The sequence below is a fragment of the Zootermopsis nevadensis genome, unplaced genomic scaffold, assembly GCF_977971745.1.
Source record: "Zootermopsis nevadensis isolate Lab colony 2312 unplaced genomic scaffold, Znev_1.0 Znev_ptg000028l, whole genome shotgun sequence".
Taxonomy (NCBI): domain Eukaryota; kingdom Metazoa; phylum Arthropoda; class Insecta; order Blattodea; family Termopsidae; genus Zootermopsis; species Zootermopsis nevadensis.
In genome coordinates, this window is record NW_028259160.1 from 20,367,780 (window position 1) to 20,389,772 (window position 21,993).

The window sequence follows — 21,993 nt, forward strand, 5'->3', positions numbered from 1 at the left end:
CATGGTTCATCACCGAACTAACAAAAGCCCTCCACCGGACCCTGTCCTGGGCCAACAAAATCCAGTCTCCTTCAACTCCTATCTCCCATAGATCCCGCCTGAGATTATCCTCCCATCTACGTCTAGGTCTCCCCAGGGGACTCTTCCCCTCAGGCTTCCCAAATAATGGACCCAACCAACCAGATGGCTTACGGAACCCGAAGGTTCATCACCGAATTAACCAAAGCCCTCCACCGGACCCTGTCCTGGGCCAACAAAATCCAGTCTCCTTCAACTCCTATCTCCCATAGATCCCGTATGAGATTATCCTCCCATCTACGTCTAGGTCTCCCCAGAGGTCTCTTCCCCTCAGGCTTCCCAAATAATGGACCCAACCAACCAGATGGCTTACGGAACCCGAAGGTTCATCACCGAATTAACCAAAGCCCTCCACCGGACCCTGTCCTGGGCCAACAAAATCCAGTCTCCTTCAACTCCTATCTCCCATAGATCCCGCCTGAGATTATCCTCCCATCTACGTCTAGGTCTCCCCAGCGGTCTCTTCCCTTCAGGTTTCCCAACCAATACCCGGTGCACACCTCTTGTCCCATCCATGCGCGCTACATGCCCAGCCCATCTCATTCTTCTCGACTTAATCATCCTGACAATACTGGGGGAGGAGTACAGATTTTTAAGCTCATCATTATGCAGTTTTGTCCACGCCCCATCGTCTTCCCTCTTAGGCCCAAATATCCTCCTCAACACCCGATTCTCAAACACCGGCAATCTGTGTTCCTCTCTCTGAGTGAGTGACCATGTTTCCCACCCATACAAAACAACAGGTAAGATTATTGTTTTGTATACTTTAATTTTCAGGTTCTTAGAAATCAGACGGGAAGACAAAATATTTTGAACTGAGAAGTAACAAGCATTTCCAGAATTTAATCTCCTCCTAACTTCCTCGTGAGGATCATTTTGATTTGTTTTTGTTGTTCCCAAATATTTTAAATTTGTAACCCGTTCACTTCGGTCTAAAATGCTTCGCACCCCAAGTTAAGAACCACCGCTTAGGCAATGCCAAAATAGTAGCTTTATATATATATATATATATATATATATATATATATATATATATGCCATAATTCGTCATTCTATGGTGGATACCTCACTTAATGTAAAATTATCGAAAAAAACCCAAAAAGGCTTTAAAACGTGGTGGAGTAATCGAGTCATTTGGTTTATAAATTCAGATGTTACATATTTCGTGACAAAAAATTGACATTGGAACGACGTTTCCTTATAATCTGACGTAAATACGTCTTTTCTTTAAAATTATATTTAGGTAATAAATAAAATGAAAGGAAGTTTATATATATTAGCTTTAATCTTCGTAACTAACACTGTTTTTGCTGAATGACCCTTCCGTATAGACGTAATTTACGTCAAAAACTGATTTCAGAATACATTTAGGATGAAATGTAACCAAATTCGAGTAATTCTCTTTGTAATTTTTTTTCAACTACCAACAATGTGTAAATATGGACCGACAATGGTAAGCTTGTACGTGAACACCTGCGAGCATAGCAATGCAAGAAAAAATATTGGTATCTCTAAAGCATACGTTCAACAATCTCGGCCGAGCATGCCATAAGGCTCATTTCTCGTTTCTTATGCATGCATTATAATAGCCTGAATGAACCGTATTGCACTCCATTCCTTTACCTAAGAAACTAATTATTGCGTCATCTGTTTCTCGATATTGTTGTGTTTCATTACTACTGTCAACAATACGCTTTCGTCAGTGTCTAATGAATAGATTTGTGAACCACTTGTAGAAGAAGTGCGTCGTAAAGTAGATAATATTGTGCTGTTAAGAAACATTTTAGAATATCACAGGTACTTATTTTATTTAAGAATTATTAAGAAATCTGTGATACTGCCCTCTAATCTCTCCATTTTATCTCTGATTAAATTTATCATTGGTGTTGGACACTGAGGTCTCTTACAGTTGAACAAAGTTTGAGGTAAGGAATTTCTATTTATTATTATTGTTCATCACATTTAATGTTTTCATCTGCATTTGTGAACTCGTGTAAGAGAATTAGGCTTCTCTTCTTTCTAACACAATTTCAATTAATATTAGATTGACTTCTGTTTGTTCACATTATCATAATATTCCAGAAATCAATTAACATTTTACAATTTTACAGGAATAAAACGTGTTTCGTAGCCCAGAATCTTAATAAAAATATATGGATCTTAAGAAGTGGGATATATATTCTGAATAATAATTCTAAAATTGTTTAATTTTTTATAATTGTTTAATTTTAACCGTCTAATCACAATAAAATATTTTATTAAATATTAAAATATTATTATTAAAATTAACATTTAATATTTAAAATATATTAAAATATATTAAAATGATACTCTTTCTATCGAAATGTTCGATTTACAATTAGAGCATCATCTTTTTCACGACATGTTTCGGTTTTCAATGAACCATCTTCAGGTGTATAATCAATATAAATTTAAATGTAATATTTTAAATGCAATCCTTCGTCAGATGTCCATTAAAATTTTAAATATTGAATGTTAATTGTAATAATAATATTTAATAAAATATTTTATTGTGATTAGACGGTTAAAATTAAACAATTACCATCTCATGAATAATTCTAAAACTTTACATTTCTTGATACATCGACATTATTAAAGAGTTTTAAGGAATTGCGAAGAATTTTTATTTCGGTTTTGTAAGCCTAATTATCGATGACTCTCCCTCTCATTATCTTCCTAAAACATCGGATTAAATCCGGGGAAAGTTTGATATAATTCAGTGCAAAGTATTTATGGGTGCAAAACGTGGTCTTTCACTTTGAGGGAGGAACATACACTGAGGGTCTCTGAGAACAGAGCGTTGAGGAAGATATTTGGACCCAAAACGGGAGTGGGACAGATAACAGAGAAAGATGCATGACGAGCTCTTAATCCGATGTTTTTAGGGGGGCGGGAGTGGGCAGGGGAGTGTTGTTTACAAGGCTTGAAGGGAGGAGACCTCTGGGAAGACCTCGGCTTAGGTTGGAGGATAACATTAAGATGGACCTTAGGGAGATGGGACTCAATGGAGAGAACTGGATGCAACTGGCTCAGGATAGACCCCGGTGGCGGGTTTTTTGAAAACGATGATGAACCTCCTGGTTCAGTAAAGGAAGTGGACTATTCTTTCACGAGCCGAGTACCAGTCGACTTTTCATAGAATATCTCGCACATTGCAGTGTGTGAGTAGTGATCTACGCATGGGGTAGAACAACGTAGACCTTATAAACTTTAATTCTCTTGTTCATTTGATAAATTTAAAAGACGTATTGTGCTTGTAGTGTATATAAATGTGTAACTTAGGCAGGAAAGTCCTTAATCATGTAAGCTCCTAAGCACTTTTAGTTCTACACAGAGAGAAAAACTCGAAAATCTTATGTTTATGAAAAGGCGTACTCTTCTTTTCCAAAATTTATTTGTTAACTGTCTGTTTCTGCATCAAAGATCACATAATTTCTATGGCATAACTTTTTCGTAATTTTTTTAAACCGGTTCACCAGCGTAGAAGCATCTAAGACTTTATAGAGTACATTGATATTTTATACGCAATGTCTACGTAATTTACTTATAAGAAGAATTAACCTGCTGTCAGTAATGACAAACACGCGGCATGACTTATTGACTGAATCAGTCACATCTTCGGGGTGATTAAGCCAAGAAGAATGAGGTGGGTGGGACAAGAGGTGTGCACCGGGTATTTTTGGGAAGCCTGAGGGGAAGAGACCTCTGGGGAGACCTAGACGTAGACGGGAGGATAATCTCAGGCGAGATCTATGGGAGATAGGAGTTGAAGGAGACAGGATTTTGTTGGTCCAGGACAGGGTCCGGTGGAGGGCTTTGGTTAGTTCGGTGATGAACCTTCGGGTTTCGTAAGCCATCTAGTTGGTTGGGTCCACTATTTGGGAAGCCTGAGGGGAAGAGACCTCTGGGGAGACCTAGACGTAGATGGGAGGATAATCTCATACGGGATCTATGGGAGATCGGAGTTGAAGGAGACTGGATTTTGTTGGCCCAGGACAGGGTCCGGTGGAGGGCTTTGGTTAGTTCGGTGATGAACCTTCGGGTTTCGTAAGCCATCTGGTTGGTTGGGTCCACTATTTGGGAAGCCTGAGGGGAAGAGACCTCTGGGGAGACCTAGACGTAGATGGGAGGATAATCTCATACGGGATCTATGGGAGATCGGAGTTGAAGGAGACTGGATTTTGTTGGCCCAGGACAGGGTCCGGTGGAGGGCTTTGGTTAGTTCGGTGATGAACCTTCGGGTTTCGTAAGCCATCTGGTTGGTTGGGTCCACTATTTGGGAAGCCTGAGGGGAAGAGACCTCTGGGGAGACCTAGACGTAGATGGGAGGATAATCTCATACGGGATCTATGGGAGATCGGAGTTGAAGGAGACTGGATTTTGTTGGCCCAGGACAGGGTCCGGTGGAGGGCTTTGGTTAGTTCGGTGATGAACCTTCGGGTTTCGTAAGCCATCTAGTTGGTTGGGTCCACTATTTGGGAAGCCTGAGGGGAAGAGACCTCTGGGGAGACCTAGACGTAGATGGGAGGATAATCTCATACGGGATCTATGGGAGATAGGAGTTGAAGGAGACTGGATTTTGTTGGCCCAGGACAGGGTCCGGTGGAGGGCTTTGGTTAGTTCGGTGATGAACCTTCGGGTTTCGTAAGCCATCTGGTTGGTTGGGTCCACTATTTGGGAAGCCTGAGGGGAAGAGACCTCTGGGGAGACCTAGACGTAGATGGGAGGATAATCTCATACGGGATCTATGGGAGATAGGAGTTGAAGGAGACTGGATTTTGTTGGCCCAGGACAGGGTCCGGTGGAGGGCTTTGGTTAGTTCGGTGATGAACCTTCGGGTTTCGTAAGCCATCTAGTTGGTTGGGTCCACTATTTGGGAAGCCTGAGGGGAAGAGACCTCTGGGGAGACCTAGACGTAGATGGGAGGATAATCTCATACGGGATCTATGGGAGATCGGAGTTGAAGGAGACTGGATTTTGTTGGCCCAGGACAGGGTCCGGTGGAGGGCTTTGGTTAGTTCGGTGATGAACCTTCGGGTTTCGTAAGCCATCTAGTTGGTTGGGTCCACTATTTGGGAAGCCTGAGGGGAAGAGACCTCTGGGGAGACCTAGACGTAGATGGGAGGATAATCTCATACGGGATCTATGGGAGATCGGAGTTGAAGGAGACTGGATTTTGTTGGCCCAGGACAGGGTCCGGTGGAGGGCTTTGGTTAGTTCGGTGATGAACCTTCGGGTTTCGTAAGCCATCTGGTTGGTTGGGTCCACTATTTGGGAAGCCTGAGGGGAAGAGACCTCTGGGGAGACCTAGACGTAGATGGGAGGATAATCTCATACGGGATCTATGGGAGATCGGAGTTGAAGGAGACTGGATTTTGTTGGCCCAGGACAGGGTCCGGTGGAGGGCTTTGGTTAGTTCGGTGATGAACCTTCGGGTTTCGTAAGCCATCTAGTTGGTTGGGTCCACTATTTGGGAAGCCTGAGGGGAAGAGACCTCTGGGGAGACCTAGACGTAGATGGGAGGATAATCTCATACGGGATCTATGGGAGATAGGAGTTGAAGGAGACTGGATTTTGTTGGCCCAGGACAGGGTCCGGTGGAGGGCTTTGGTTAGTTCGGTGATGAACCTTCGGGTTTCGTAAGCCATCTGGTTGGTTGGGTCCACTATTTGGGAAGCCTGAGGGGAAGAGACCTCTGGGGAGACCTAGACGTAGATGGGAGGATAATCTCATACGGGATCTATGGGAGATAGGAGTTGAAGGAGACTGGATTTTGTTGGCCCAGGACAGGGTCCGGTGGAGGGCTTTGGTTAGTTCGGTGATGAACCTTCGGGTTTCGTAAGCCATCTAGTTGGTTGGGTCCACTATTTGGGAAGCCTGAGGGGAAGAGACCTCTGGGGAGACCTAGACGTAGATGGGAGGATAATCTCATACGGGATCTATGGGAGATAGGAGTTGAAGGAGACTGGATTTTGTTGGCCCAGGACAGGGTCCGGTGGAGGGCTTTGGTTAGTTCGGTGATGAACCTTCGGGTTTCGTAAGCCATCTAGTTGGTTGGGTCCACTATTTGGGAAGCCTGAGGGGAAGAGACCTCTGGGGAGACCTAGACGTAGATGGGAGGATAATCTCATACGGGATCTATGGGAGATAGGAGTTTAAGGAGACTGGATTTTGTTGGCCCAGGACAGGGTCCGGTGGAGAGCTTTGGTTAGTTCGGTGATGAACCTTCGGGTTTCGTAAGCCATCTGGTTGGTTGGGTCCACTATTTGGGAAGCCTGAGGGGAAGAGACCTCTGGGGAGACCTAGACGTAGATGGGAGGATAATCTCATACGGGATCTATGGGAGATAGGAGTTGAAGGAGACTGGATTTTGTTGGCCCAGGACAGGGTCCGGTGGAGGGCTTTGGTTAGTTCGGTGATGAACCTTCGGGTTTCGTAAGCCATCTGGTTGGTTGGGTCCACTATTTGGGAAACCTGAGGGGAAGAGACCTCTGGGGAGACCTAGACCTAGATGGGAGGATAATCTCAGGCGGGATCTATGGGAGATAGGAGTTGAAAAAGACTGGATTTTGTTGGCCCAGGACAGGGTCCGGTGGAGGGCTTTGGTTAGTTCGGTGATGAACCTTCGGGTTTCGTAAGCCATCTGGTTGGTTGGGTCCACTATTTGGGAAGCCTGAGGGGAAGAGACCTCTGGGGAGACCTAGACCTAGATGGGAGGATAATCTCAGGCGAGATCTATGGGAGATAGGAGTTGAAGGAGACTGGATTTGTTGGCCCAGGACAGGGTCCGGTGGAGGGCTTTGGTTAGTTCGGTGATGAACCTTCGGGTTTCGTAAGCCATCTGGTTGGTTGGGTCCACTATTTGGGAAGCCTGAGGGGAAGAGACCTCTGGAGAGACCTAGACGTAGATGGGAGGATAATCTGAGGCGGGATCTATGGAAGATAGGAGTTGAAGGAGACTGGATTTGTTGGCCCAGGACAGGGTCCGGTGGAGGGCTTTGGTTAGTTCGGTGATGAACCTTCGGTTTTGGTAAGCCATCTGGTTGGTTGGGTCCACTATTTGGGAAGCCTGAGGGGAAGAGACCTCTGGGGAGACCTAGACGTAGATGGGAGGATAATCTCAGGCGGGATCTATGGGAGATAGGAGTTGAAGGAGACTGGATTTTGTTGGCCCAGGACAGGGTCCGGTGGAGGGCTTTTGTTAGTTCGGTGATGAACCTATGGGTTCCGTAAGCCATCTGGTTGGTTGGGTCCACTATTTGGGAAGCCTGAGGGGAAGAGACCTCTGGGGAGACCTAGACGTAGATGGGAGGATAATCTCAGGCGGGATCTATGGGAGATAGGAGTTGAAGGAGACTGGATTTTGTTGGCCCAGGACAGGGTCCGGTGGAGGGCTTTGGTTAATTCGGTGATGAACCTTCGGGTTCCGTAGGCCATCTGGTTGGTTGGGTCCACTATTTGGGAAGCCTGAGGGGAAGAGACCGCTGGGGAGACCTAGACGTAGATGGGAGGATAATGTCAGGCGGGATCTATGGGAGACAGGAGTTGAAAGAGACTGGATTTTGTTGGCCCAGGACAGGGTCCAGTGGAGGGCTTTGGTTAATTCAGTGATGAACCTTCGGGTTCCGTAAGCCATCTGGTTGGTTGGGTCCACTATTTGGGAAACCTGAGGGGAAGAGACCTCTGGGGAGACCTAGACGTAGATGGGAGGATAATCTCAGGCGAGATCAATGGGAGATAGGAGTTGAAGGAGACTGGAGGGCTTTGGTTAATTCGATGATGAACCTTTGGGTTCCGTAAGCCATCTGGTTGGTTGGGTCCACTATTTGGGAAGCCTGAGGGGAAGAGACCTCTGGGGAGACCTAGACGTAGATGGAGGATAATCTCAGGCGGGATCTATGGGAGATAGGAGTTGAAGGAAACTGGATTTGTTGGCCCAGGACAGGGTCCGGTGGAGGTCTTTGGTTAATTCGGTGATGAACCTTCGGGTTCTGTAAGCCATCTGGTTGGTTGGGTCCACTATTTGGGAAACCTGAGGGGAAGAGACCTCTGGGGAGACCTAGACCTAGATGGGAGGATAATCTCATACGGGATCTATGGGAGATCGGAGTTGAAGGAGACTGGATTTTGTTGGCCCAGGACAGGGTCCGGTGGAGGGCTTTGGTTTATTCGGTGATGAACCTTCGAGTTCCGTAAGCCATCTGGTTGGTTGGGTCCACTATTTGGGAAGCCTGAGGGGAAGAGACCTCCGGGGAGACCTAGACGTAGATGGGAGGATAATCTCAGGCTGGATCTATGGGAGATAGGAGTTGAAGGAGACTGGATTTTGTTGGCCCAGGACAGGGTCCGGTGGAGGGCTTTTGTTAGTTCGGTGATGAACCTTCGGGTTTCGTAAGCCATCTAGTTGGTTGGGTCCACTATTTGGGAAGCCTGAGGGGAAGAGACCTCTGGGGAGACCTAGACGTAGATGGGAGGATAATCTCATACGGGATCTATGGGAGATAGGAGTTGAAGGAGACTGGATTTTGTTGGCCCAGGACAGGGTCCGGTGGAGGGCTTTGGTTAGTTCGGTGATGAACCTTCGGGTTCCGTAAGCCATCTGGTTGGTTGGGTCCACTATTTGAGAAGCCTGAGGGGAAGAGACCACTGGGGAGACCTAGACGTAGATGGGAGGATAATCTCAGGCGGGATCTATGGGAGATAGGAGTTGAAGGAGACTGGATTTTGTTGGCCCAGGACAGGGTCCGGTGGAGGGTTTTGGTTAATTCGGTGATGAACCTTCGGGTTCCGTAAGCCATCTGGTTGGTTGGGTCCACTATTTGAGAAGCCTGAGGGGAAGAGACCACTGGGGAGACCTAGACGTAGATGGGAGGATAATCTCAGGCGGGATCTATGGGAGATAGGAGTTGAAGGAGACTGGATTTTGTTGGCCCAGGACAGGGTCCGGTGGAGGGCTTTGGTTAATTCGGTGATGAACCTTCGGGTTCCGTAATCCATCTGGTTGGTTGGGTCCACTATTTGGGAAGCCTGAGGGGAAGAGACCACTGGGGAGACCTAGACGTAGATGGGAGAATAATCTGAGACGCGATCTATGGGAGATAGGAGTTGAAGGAGACTGGATTTTGTTGGCCCAGGACAGGGTCTGATGGAGGGCTTTGGTTAGTTTGGTGATGAACCTTTGGGTTCGGTAAGCCATCTAGGTGGTTAGTTAGATTAGTCACATTTAAAGCTTTGGCATTTTGTGTTGGATCTCAACAGGCATTTCTAAAACAAAGAAACAAACTGAGTCCATGGAGCCGAAGCCCTGCTTGAGAATCTAACAGTATCCCACGTAATCAAATGTCTCGCATTGTATGAAACATGAAGTTTCATTCCCGTGTTTACAATACCCCGCCTCTAAACCATATCCTCAAGCCACATCTTCATTCCCCACGTCTCAAAGATCCATTTTAATAATATCCGAGCAATACATAGGACTATCAAGTGGCCTCTTCCTTTCAGGTTTTCCGATTAAAATATCGCTTTTCTTTTCTCTGCCATGTGTACTACATGCCCCGCCGATCTCACCACCCTTTATCTGACAGCCTACAATTTATTATTTAGTGAATAGAACTATAAAGCTGCATTTTATGCAATTTTCGCCATTCCCTTGTTAGTAAATCTCTCTCAGGACCAGATATTCTTCTCAATACCGTGTTTCTCCTCAGTCCCTCTCAGTTGATGTGCACACGTGTCAGTATGAAGAAAAACCTGGACTGTTTTTCAGGAGATGGAGTTAAACGAACATTGCAGCTGTTATCATCTTGACGACAAGTGCACGTGCACCGAAACATTGGTCTATCTGAACGAGTTGAGAGAGGAGAACCTCTTTTGTGACGCGGTGTTGAGGTTGGAGGACGGCGGCGTCTTTCGAGTCCACAGAGTGATTCTGTCGAAGCGTAGCAGATATTTCAGGTTTGTTTATCTACCGACGTGGTTGATTAACATGTGTAATAAGGACATGACAGACGTCAATTAGTATGTGACATGTTATATCCTCTTTGTTGCAGAAAACTATTTTTATCTTTTGTTATTTGTTCATTGAAATGAAATCTCGCGGCGGTGAGGATGAAGACTAATGTCTTCTGTACGTTGCGTCGTAGAAACTGAGTGGCATTTCAGACGTACTTACCGCCTTTTTTCTTAATGATGGAGGCAGTAAGCACCTCTGAAACGTCCAATAATTTCTACGAGACAACATCCCAGAAGACGTACGTGGTTTTTGTACTAATTTTTAGGTGCGGTTGTACAAAGGTCACAGTCAGTCGATCTGGGGGGGGGGGGGGGGGGGGGGGGTTAGAATCCATTTCCAAAACGTCTCGGTTTTAAAACATAAAGACGATCGACAACGTCCAGAAGAAAGTTGGTAATGCACCTTCGTCACGTCATTGTCCGGAACATTGAAAACTGCTGTGTGTTGCTCTGTCTGAATTATAATAAACTGTAACAAAGACCTTCGGGAGAAATGTTTCGTTATTAGGAGAGAATAGTTCGAGAATTTGTGCATACGTTAATTTTCTTGTGCGTTATTGAAATGAGAAATGAATTTTAACCGTGAACCATTGCTTCTGTTTTCCAAAAGACATTTCTCATGTCTTGTTACGAGCTGTGCCCCCTTTTTCAGTTTTCAGACAATCAAATCTTTCTGTTTGTATTGCATTGCAAAGCCCTTAATTTGTAATATAAAATAGTTTGCTGGTTAGTGATCAATTCTTAAAGGCCGCGTAGAAACATCGGCTTTCCTTTTAAGTTGTTTATTTTCGGGAAAATATTTTGACAGAACAAATGGATTTCATATTACGAACTGATCAATCTTGTCCCAATAGTAAACATTCTGGGAGTTTTTGAAGTATTCTGGTAACAAAAATTCATCCACCAAATTGAAGAAAGGATAATTTATTTGGCTACGTGAGTCATAAAAACTTAAAGTTTATGCGAATGACTTGTAATTTTCTGCTCGCCGTTTCTCCAAATCGACGTTTCAGGACACTCTTCACGACAACACTGCACACCGATGAGAAGACTGATATCCTCCTCCACGGAATTAGCTCTGACGTGATGACCCAGATACTGGATTATGTTTATCTGCGAAAGGTGGACATCAACAGCGACAACGCTTGTCGGCTCCTCGTGACGGCTGATTACTTATGTATTCCGGACGTTCCTAAACTCTGCTGCGACTTCATCAAGGTCCAGATAAACCCCGACAACTGTATCGGAATCATGCAGTTCGCAAGGTAATAGATGTTCATTTGTCATTTGCTGTGACGCCAGCTTTGATCAAGAGAGCAGCCGATTGCCGGGTCGGAGATTAAAACCTCTGACTTACGGGCAAATTACAATGCGTTGGCAGGTTGTTATTAATGTCTATGCAATTTAAATGTTTCTGCACAAAGTAAAACCTCTGTTAACCGACCCTCGATTATCCGATTCTCGCATTAAGCGACCGAATTTCAACCAGATCGGTTGCGATCGGTTTCCACCGGCGAGAGTGTTTAAAGCGATGTCCACGTGGTACAGGGACTTCCTCGAACAGCACCCACGAGTAATTTTTGCAGTCGGCTTGTGCGTGCGAAACGAATGCATCATCCGAGGAAAATCTGTATTGGGTATCTACTTATTTGTTCAAATCCATGACCACGTTCCCCTCTACCTCGCTCATTCGACTTATCGGCTTATCCGACCGATGGTCCCCCCATATAATCCGGTTAAACGAGGTTTCACTGGATTAACACACACAGTTAACACAACGTCGTATCGCGAAGGTTAATGCCAGAATTCAAAATTTTACACTTCTGAATTCACTGCCTTCTTCACTTGCGTACGCCATGCCTTTTTTTAAACCTTAAACTTTATCACGAAGACGAGCGGACATTGCCTGGGAACCTTCATAGCCGAAAAGTCTCTATATTGCCACGGTTAAACGAAGCGTCTCTCGCTCTTGCCTCTCCATTTGTCTCTTCTCAGTCTCACTCAATCTAGCTTCAAAGGGCTGAGATAAAACTCCAGGCGAAATACTGAGGTGTGCAAATGCTTCAGAATTCAGTTCTTGCTGCAGTGTTTCAATGTGTCAAAGTCCGAAGGAGATCGATTCTGAGTCGGGTTTTACCCTCGCTGTCACAGGTTACACTCCTTCGCCGACCTCGAGACTCACACTCGCCGCTTCGTTCTGGACAACTTCGTGAAAGTGTCTCAGCAGAGCGAAGAACTGGTGGAAATGCCTGTAGAGGAGCTGCAATCGATAATCGAGTCCGAGGAACTTAACGTGAAGAACGAGAAAGTTGTGTGGGAGTGCGTTCTCCGGTGGATTAACCATGACGTGGACAACAGGAAAGGCCACATCGTGGGCCTTTTGAAGGGCGTAAGACTGGGATTACTTGACGCAAAGTTTTTCAAGGAGGAGGTCAGTATGCCCCTGAAATCGTGGATATTTATGTGTAGGGAAGCCCGCATATTCAATTCCCTTTTCACACGTGTTCGTAACTAATTATTGCAAATCCTGAGCCTTTTTCTTGGTCACGTGTAAGCCCTGTCTGTCCGCAGTTCCAGCTCGAGAACGTCTAAACAGATGTTGGTTAGATTTAATAATGATTAGCTTTATCAGAATCTGTTGACACATTCCGATTCTGGCTAAAATCGTAGAATAACAACGTGAAAATTACACAGTGATTTGAATGCCTTATTCCGCACAAAATTTTCTGCGTAAGAAATCCCCAGATTACCTTAGATTCCATGGTTAGAGTAACTACCTGTGAAATGCAGCTTGTAACACGCTGGCATAGTATGTGTGTATGTGTAAATAAATATTTGATTCGTCCTTTTATGCAGGTTTGTGGCTGGAGTCAATAATCGTATTTTATTCATCGTTTGTAAGTGTCCGTTAGTTTGACAGTCCGTCTGCCCTACAATCTTTGAATAAACTCTCAGCGTTTATTAGGATCCATTACGTGTTTCAGTTCAACTACAGAATTCCACCGTTAACTACATTCAAACGTCCACTCAGCTCGAATAGAAAAATCCTCCAACAGATAAATCACGTCTTCTGGCGCAGCGTTCTACTTAACCAAAGATCCTACTGCCATAAGAAGCGTGTCTTAGCTGCTATAATAATTTCACGCATCTCCGACGATATATATAGTCAACCCGAGATCACTTAGGAGAACAATCTTCAGCTGATCGACCACATAGGGACAATAGATATCCGAACAGTGCATCAAGAAAGCTTCGTTCTACATCCAAGAGTAAATTACTCGAAGGGTTTCAAACTCATAGACAGCTTTAACATTCTAATATTTTAACAATCATCTCACAAAGCAAAAATACAACTTAAGATTTTCTTTCATACATTTCAGCACGTGCTTTAACAAGAGAGAAAAAATGTTTCTACTCTAGGTCAAATGTCCTGTAATTTCAGCCACTCACCTCTTATGTGAAATAATCACACGGATCCATGAAAATGTTACCTGCTCCAAATGTCTTTACAATTTAGCATTCATATCTACTAGTTTCGAATACTTAAAGAAAACCACCTGATGATGACCAATTAAGGTCGAAACATGCAATGGATCTTAATAGACATTGAGCCCATATTCACACGCTGTTGTGTTGACGGACCTTCAACACAAATATCAACATGCAGAAGGTTGCCTCCCTCGAAACTCGAAGCAACTATTTTTCATAATTTTCTTTCGATGTTACGTAATTTTGACGATTAATTTAAGTTGTCGAATCAAAAAGATTGTGGTGTTCGCAGAGTGCGTCTCGTACTGGATAGACGAGAAATAAATTAAAATATTTGAATGTGACTGAAAATGCAACCGTCACTGAAGTATTTAACTTTCGGTTGAAACACATTTCGATAGTTTTCTCTAAGATCGATTTGAACTTGATTTCGCTTCTCTCCGCAACCTGTGCATTTGTTAAGAGCGTCGGTATATAAACCAAGAAACATGTTTCCTGTATATAGCATAGTCTATTTCGGTGAGTTCCCAACCAAATTATGTGTGAATTTCTTGTCTCCTCTGCAATCCGTTCCTAAAAGTTCATAAGGTCCACATTGAACTGTTCAACAGGTATCAAAGCACCCGTACGTGACGGAAAATGAGGCGTGCAAACCCGTAATCTTGGAGACGAGCGCGTTCCTACGCGACGTGCAAATGATGACCAAGGAAGACAAAGACTTCGTCATAGCAAGGATTGCCCGCTCGGGAATCCCACGGGACATTCTGTTTGCTATTGGTGGGTGTCGCTACGGAACGTTGACAGATGTGATCGAAACTTATGACATACGAGCAAACCGATGGAGTGTGGTGAGTTTCATGCATCTCTACTTTTATCGTGCTTTGTTAAATGACGCCTACGAGAAAAACTAACTTTTCCTCTATTTTGCTTATTTTTACTAAGTAATTGCTTATTTAAGCTTAATCACAAGGACCTGTTAGCCTCTTTATTTCGTATTCGTTTATTTCCATTGCAGTGAACACTTTTTAAGAGAAGCTCCGATTAAATTAATTAAAAAGAATAAATGAATAGATTAAATGTCGTGTCTTATGTAAAATTTAACTTCTAATAGGAATCCACGAATGGTATGAAGTTTGCCTTAAATACAATGTAAAATTGGCGTCCTACATCAACTGTCATGGCAACCTGTCTGCTGAATTTGAACACGAAACGAAATCATCATTGATGATCAGTGTGGAATTCAACGTAATAAATGAATTACTGATCATTGTCGATGTTCGCTTTCTGGGTGGTAACGCCGCGTAAATTTTATGGCACACTTTTTGGTTTGGAGTGAGGGACGTACTGCCTCCAGCTATGCGTCGATGAAACCCAAAACAACATCATCTGTCTTCACCACCACACGAAACTGAAATGTGAGCTGTTGATCAGAAATTCTACATTTCTCTGTAAGCAGAGATCGAGAGAATGAAGTGTCCTTCAGTAACTCGTCGACTTGAAGAGAACTCTGATAATGTTGAAGTTTCTTCCTCTTTCCTCCGCCCCCCATAATTCCACCATTGTTCCAAGTTCCTTTCTCACGGTCTTTGTCGAGTGTGGTAGGCCCGGTAACCGTTCACGGTGTAGCAATTTCGGTCCGCTGTTGTGGGTTGTACCTCTGCTCCGGTGGTTGCTTGGACTCTAATGTAAGGACTTCACATTACGAGGTGCGATCGGAAAGTTTCCAGACTGCGCCTATAAAAACCCGTACACTTATCTCAGGTATTAAATTCATCCATCACCCTCGAAGTAGTTCCCCTGGGAGTGAACACATTGATCCCAGCGCCGCTGCCAAGTCTGGAAGCATCCCTGGAAATCTTTCTTTGTCAGCTTGTCAAGCACCATCTGCGATTCTGCCTGAATCTCTTCTATCGTCTCAAATCTCCTTCCCTTTAGCTGAATTTTCATCTTTGGGAAGAGGAAGAAGTCGCACGGCGAATAAGGAGGGTGCGGGATGACGGCCATGGTGTGTGAGGCCAAAAACTGCCGAACTTTGAGGGCGGTGTGCGCTGGCGCGTTGTCATGATGCGTCGCACGTGGAGTTCTTCCTTTAGAATCAGCTGACAGGTCCCATAGCCTATCCCAACAATGTCGCACAAGTCGTTGATGGTACGACGTCGATCTTCGTGAATGGCCTGCCGAATCTTCGTAACATTTTCGGGCGTTGTGCTCGAAGATGGTCGTCCAGAACGCTCGTCATCATCGACAGAGGTTCGGCCATTTTTAAAACGTGAATGCCACACAAAAGTTTGTGCACGACCCATTGCGGACTCCCCAAATGCTTGCTTTAGCATTTCATAGGTTTGCGTAGCCGTTTTGGCGAGTCTTTGGCAAAATTTGATGCACACGCCATTCCGAAATCGCAGGAGGGTCGGTGTAATGCACTACCAAAACGCTCGTAACTAAGAAACAAATGCTAATTCGATGATGCCGGCTGGCACACTGATTCACTATGAATGTAGGCCACACCCCCTAAAGGCAGAAGCTCGTACTACATCCGGTTCGCCCTCTATTGACACAGTCTTGAAACTTTCCGATCGCACATCGTAGTAGACCTTGTGACCCAAAGAAACATAAAACCATGACCTGTCGTTCTTGCAGTTGGAGCAGGTCGATTCGATCGGTCCGCGAGCCTACCATGGCTCGGCAGTAGTCGGTTTCGAGATTTACGTCATCGGTGGTTATGACGGCGGCTCTGAAGGTTTAAACACATGCCATTGCTTCAACGCTGCTACAAAGACGTGGCGCGAGGTGGCGCCTATGCATGAACGCAGGTAAGATGCAGTTCGCTAACTAACGAACTCCTTCGAGCAGAGTATTTCTTCAAAAGCTGATAGTCGCTCTGTTAGTCAAGATATAAATGTGGGCAGTGGATTTAAAATTGTACCACTCACATACACGAGCTTTATACAAAGTGTGGATTGGTAGGAAGACATTTGCGACAATGTTGGTCTAAAGAATAAGATTTGCTTGTTAATTCATTTGAATTATGATTTATGCGATAGGAATTGCATCTGAATCAGCAATAAATGAGCATAGCAGAGCGTGTAATTTTTGACGTAAATACGTCTATATTTTAGGGTCAGTGTCATTCTGCATAAAAGTGTGACGAAAATGTGTAAGATGGTTACCTAGGAAACGTCATCTGTTTACTCGGCATTGTTGTTACCTATAAAACATTTTATTACATTACCTTCCTTACATTACATTACATTCAGCTACCACAGACCCATCTTAAGCGTAACTAATTCAAGTTAAATAAGCAAAGTCTTAATCAAACTTTACTCAATTGTAAAGCATGTATAAAGGAAATATTTAGAATAAAGCCAATATATAAACTTCCTTTTCCGTATAGACGTATTTACGTCTAATTCTCCGGAACCGTGGTTCCACTGACAACTTTTTCGTTTCAGATTCACTTTAATAGTGGCTGTTCTGCGAGGTGAAGTGTACGCGATGGGCGGTTTCTCTGGTAATCTGCTTCTCAATAAAGCGGAACGATACGAATGCAAGACAAACCAGTGGTCTTTGATCGCTCCCATGAAGACAGCGCATTGCAATGCAAGTGTGGCTGTACTGAGTGGTACGTAAATACTGTGAAACACTAATGTGTGAATCTGCCGACGTTTCAGAGGAACTTTTTCCTTTCATCATAAAGACATTCCTCTTCGCTCTTGAACTTAGTTTCCCATTGTCCCATTTTCTTTTAAATCCATTTCTTATATCCGTGCTATGTACTACGTTATTTCACAGACTACAAAGGCTTGACGTTCTGAGTGCGTGATTTTATTCTGATCTTGTAAGCTGTCCCTTTGCATCGTCTTCTGTCTTTTTATTGTACACTAGGAGTGAATGCAAACAACTACCAAACTAACAAACTGACTCTTATGTAATACAGATTTAATATATTTTTGAGACAGTTTATAATCTCATGTAAATAGCACATTATATTATAAATGTTGAGCACCGCTTGGCAGCTTCTACCGTACATCTCTTGTACCAAATTTAATAAAATTCGTTTCACAGAAGATTTAACTTACCATCATTTACATTATGCATTAATTTAAGAAATTTATGTTGTTTATATTAAATATTTATCAGTTAAACTCGTTTTCTTTGACACGCTGACTGTCTGCATTCGAAACAAAGAAACAGATGAACAGAAACAGCCGTGTTCATTCAGTTTCTGTGATACGAAGGGGGTACATTAATAGATTTACAAATTTAAGTACGTATTTTCCTATGTTTGTGCTCTGCGTGGACCAGTGTAATGCCTCTGTATACAGTTTGTGTCTCAGGGGTCATTTGTTTTTACAGACAAAATATACGTCGCTGGTGGATGTGATATATATAACACTCATTTGAAAACGGTGGAAGTTTATGACCCGGACACCAATCAGTGGACGTACGTCGCGCCAATGCGTTTTAAACGTCAAGGTCATTCTTGTGTCGTCTTCCGCGGCAGTCTGTACGTCCTAGGTGAGAACTCTCGACATTCTGTGATGTCCTTCTAACATTCTTACAGAACTTATCTACGAGGTGCGATCGGAAGGTTTCCAGACTGCGCCTATAAAAACCCGTACACTTATCTCAGGTATTAAATTCATCCATCACCCTCGAAGTAGTTCCCCTGGGAGTGAACACAACGATCCCAGCGCCGCTGCCAAGCCTGGAAGCATCCCTGGAAATCTTTCTTTGCCAGCCTGTCAAGCACCATCTGCGATTCTGCCTGAATCTCTTCTATCGTCTCAAATCTCCTTCCCTTTAGCTGAATTTTCATCTTTGGGAAGAGGAAGAGTCACACGGAGCTTAGAAAGGAAGTTGGGGTCGGTTCTTGCAAGATCTTTGAGCTCCTGACAAACGAGAAGTCAAGTCGATTCTGCTTCTGGTCCTCAGACAGGATGCGTCGCATGTGGAGTTCTTCCTTTAGAATCAGCTGACAGGTCCCATAGCCTATCCCAACAATGTCGCACAAGTCGTTGATGGTACGACGTCGATCTTCGTGAATGGCCTGCCGAATCTTCGTAACATTTTCGGGCGTTGTGCTCGAAGATGGTCGTCCAGAACGCTCGTCATCATCGTCAGAGGTTCGGCCATTTTTAAAACGTGAATGCCACACAAAAGTTTGTGCACGACCCATTGCGGACTCCCCAAATGCTTGCTTTAGCATTTCATAGGTTTCCGTAGCCGTTTTGGCGAGTCTTTGGCAAAATTTGATGCACACGCCATTCCGAAATCGCAAGAGGGTCGGTGTAATGCACTACCAAAACGCCCGTAACTAAGAAACAAATGCTAATTCGATGATGCCGGCTGGCACACTAATTCACTATGAATGTAGGCCGCACCCCCTAGCGGCAGAAGCTCGTTCTACATCCGGTTCGCCCGCTATTGACACAGTCCTTAAACTTTCCGATCGCACCTCGTATGCCATATTTGTCACAAAGTCCGAGTTAAGGTAAATATTTTGTTTTTGTAACAAGGAAATTTGAGTTTGTCGTTCTGTTATCCACAAAAAGCCGATGGTTTAAAGCAGTCCCTTCGCAATCTTTGCGTTTCGCCACTTGTTTGTGTAATGCCGTTTTAAACAGCGTATCTTATGTTGTTGTTGAACTCAATTTTCGTACGCAGTTTCATGAAGCTGTAAACAGATGTCAGGTTCAATTTCCTGATGCTACAAGTTCGAAAATAATATTGCAGCTATTTGATCCTTAACTTCGTTCCTGGTACTAATACAAACACTGCAAAAGGGAATGAATTTTCTTTTCTGTATTTCATCCATTCCTTACGTTTATTAAATTACAAATTTTAAGAACATAAATTCCGTTGGGTAAGACGGACGGAGTGTGACGCATTGAAGTTACGAGAAATACATACATCTAGAAAGTTCTAATTGTGGAATCTTGGAGGTAAGATACCACTTGTGTAACATAGGCGTTAAAGGAAGGATAATATTAAAATGTTTTTGAGTAATTACAGTATGTGGGAAGGGTTCAACTACCGACTTTTGTGAATAAGGTTGTGAATCTTATGGCTCCATAAGGGCCACACACTTTGTGGCCAGGTGAGAGAGTAATAAATATCAAGAAGGTCCCTGTTGAATGGAGTTATAATAAGTTCTGTTTGACTTTTTTATATACTGTGGCTTAATACATTCTGTGTGTATTTGCAGGAGGATACAGCGATACGCGAGACGCGCTCAATACCGAAAAGTATGATCCTGAAAATAACACGTGGACTGAGATCCCTGACATGAACTACCATTCAACATGCTTAAAAGCAGAAGTGATCGACGACACGTTATTTATTATCGATGGATTTTTGAAGAAGTGCATCGCATATTCCGATGACAAGGAAAATCGATGGTTTGTTTCTTTGTTCTGCACTGTATCGTAACAAACTGTTACTTTCTAAAAGCACTAGGAAGTGAATCAGTTCCGGTCAAAGTGACCGCGATCTTGCGGGTGCTGTGCCGTGTAGTATCTTAGGAACTGACCGACGTTTCAGAGGTTCTTTCTTCTTACTCAGGGCATTGAATACAACGCGCGGAAAAAGGTGTGAGAGAAAGGGGTTGGATGAAAGCAGGCAGGGTAATGTTACGGTCAAATTGAATCGTTAAAGCATAAATCAAATGACTAGGTAATGTTAATCAGACGTTAACTGTGACTGCATTAATAAGAGCTCTTAGGGTAAGTTTCTTTGATCGGGGTTAATCTCTTGGGGAGGAAGTTTCTGGCGTTCAGCACCTCAGCATCGCCATTCATCAAAGTGTTAGGCCAGTTTCAGTTTAACGACGCCTACCATCTCATGTTCCCATTTCTGATGGAAGTTTATTTTAAAATGGCTGTCTCCTGCCATCTGTTAACGGAGTGAGTTAGCAGCCTCAAAAACATCCCTGAAGACAGATTTCGTCATACTTGTTTGTGCAAGAGCCAGAAATCTCACAGAAATTCATTCGATTTTCGTTTGTGTATGTTCTACGTCCAGCAGAACCTCTCCAGAACTACTTTTGATGGGACAATTTTTTGTTGTTGGAAATATATTGCTAAAAGAGGGAAATATTGTTATGGGCGCAATTCTCAATCGAAACACGCGTCTCTCTCCAAAGAATGTTTGATTGAAGTGCTATTCTGACCGAGGGTAATGGCTTAATGAAGTATAGCAAACACAGCTGGCGCAGAACATAATTCATTTGACAACATTTTAAAATATTCATAATCTGTCCCTCCATTTTGATGTAATAAAATGTATTATGTTACAATAGCATGTTGGCCGGTGTTCTATGTGTATATGAGTAAAAGAAAGATCACGTGGGAATCGTGCACTGAAGTCCCATTGGGGGAATTTTTGTTAAGTTTGTCTGGAAACAAAATACAAGCTACGACATTACGGTGGAAGCCTGTGCCTTCAGTTTCAAGCAGTTTTCCATTCTACCAAAAGACAGAGTCAGACCATCAGGCATGGATATTTTTAGGTCAACACATTTTACGACTCACAAAGATAATTCTACACCGAAATCTCTGATATTTTATAAACCCAAAAATAAAAGTATATATATATTTAAGGAAATGGTTAATTTCTTTAAATAATGGCACTGACATTCAAATTACATTTCTTTTAAATTTATATTAAGTAAATTATTTATTGCAGAAGACGTATTTCTTCATGAGTTACCTCATCTCATGTAGAGCTACATATTTTCTGTAACTGTGTCCGCGAAATGTGATAAAAATTGTCTTGAGTGTAGAAAATACTGATGGATGATAAAAAAGGTTTTATTTTCACTTTTTAATATTTCAAATTGCAGGTACCAGGCGAAAAAATACAATGTTTGCAGATTCGGGATGTCGATTTGTGTCGTCAAGGACCTACCGAACGCAAAAGATTACGCCTACAAACACACGGACAAATTAATGGAGGGGAAACGCAAAAGAGAAGGAGGAGAAACGCAAGGAAAGAAGGATCAGAAACGTAGAAAAAGGAGGATAAACATAGAAATGTTAGATTTGGAAAATCAGTAGTACAACCACGACGAACACATTAATTTTAATTAATTTCATTACGAAAATTATGTAGAAAACTGGGAATTGATGTAGGACCTACAAAAACAAATAAAAATATTGTTTGCAGCAAACAAGGAAAAATTATTTATTCTCGTTATTTTCTGCTCAAGAAGTCTTATTGAAATTAGTTACTTTACAGACGTTTAATATTACCATCCATCAACACACAGCAGTTTCACCTTTCGTCTTGTATTAAATAAACCCACTTGTGGCGACATGTTTCGAGTTACGAAACCGTCTTCATGGTATTAGGGGAAGATTATGAACATCGTTTATAAAAACGCCATTACGAAGG

At 43.3% G+C, this 21,993-nt stretch overlaps 2 protein-coding genes across 4 annotated transcripts in view; one reads left to right on the forward strand and one right to left on the reverse strand.

The window, feature by feature from the left end:
• The window catches only part of FipoQ (F-box/LRR-repeat protein FipoQ), a 102,226-nt gene that overhangs the window by 45,828 nt on the left and 34,405 nt on the right, over window positions 1-21,993 (reverse strand). The window lies entirely within an intron of this gene.
• Window positions 1,798-21,755, forward strand: LOC110826945 (kelch-like protein 10). Of its 2 annotated transcripts, none has more exons than XM_087356878.1 (10): window positions 1,798-1,875; window positions 9,866-10,053; window positions 11,124-11,375; window positions 12,262-12,541; window positions 14,211-14,447; window positions 16,240-16,412; window positions 17,052-17,221; window positions 17,956-18,117; window positions 19,808-20,000; window positions 21,443-21,755. In XM_087356878.1, exons 2-10 carry the CDS (start codon window positions 9,869-9,871, stop codon window positions 21,654-21,656), a joined length of 1,866 nt encoding a protein of 621 aa, XP_087213004.1. In that variant the 5' UTR covers window positions 1,798-1,875; window positions 9,866-9,868; the 3' UTR covers window positions 21,657-21,755. The 2 variants fall into 2 exon arrangements, with proteins under 2 accessions (XP_087213004.1, XP_087213003.1); XM_087356877.1 differs by having other exon boundaries at window positions 1,828-2,003.

Bases quoted from the DNA above. Each gene is read 5' to 3' on its own strand.
- LOC110826945 (XM_087356878.1), top strand. From the start codon at position 9,869: ATGGAGTTAAACGAACATTGCAGCTGTTATCATCTTGACGACAAGTGC. The intron at 11,376-12,261 runs GTAATAGATGTT...TCGCTGTCACAG, and splicing joins GGAATCATGCAGTTCGCAAG to GTTACACTCCTTCGCCGACC. The intron at 20,001-21,442 runs GTTTGTTTCTTT...TTCAAATTGCAG, and splicing joins GATGACAAGGAAAATCGATG to GTACCAGGCGAAAAAATACA.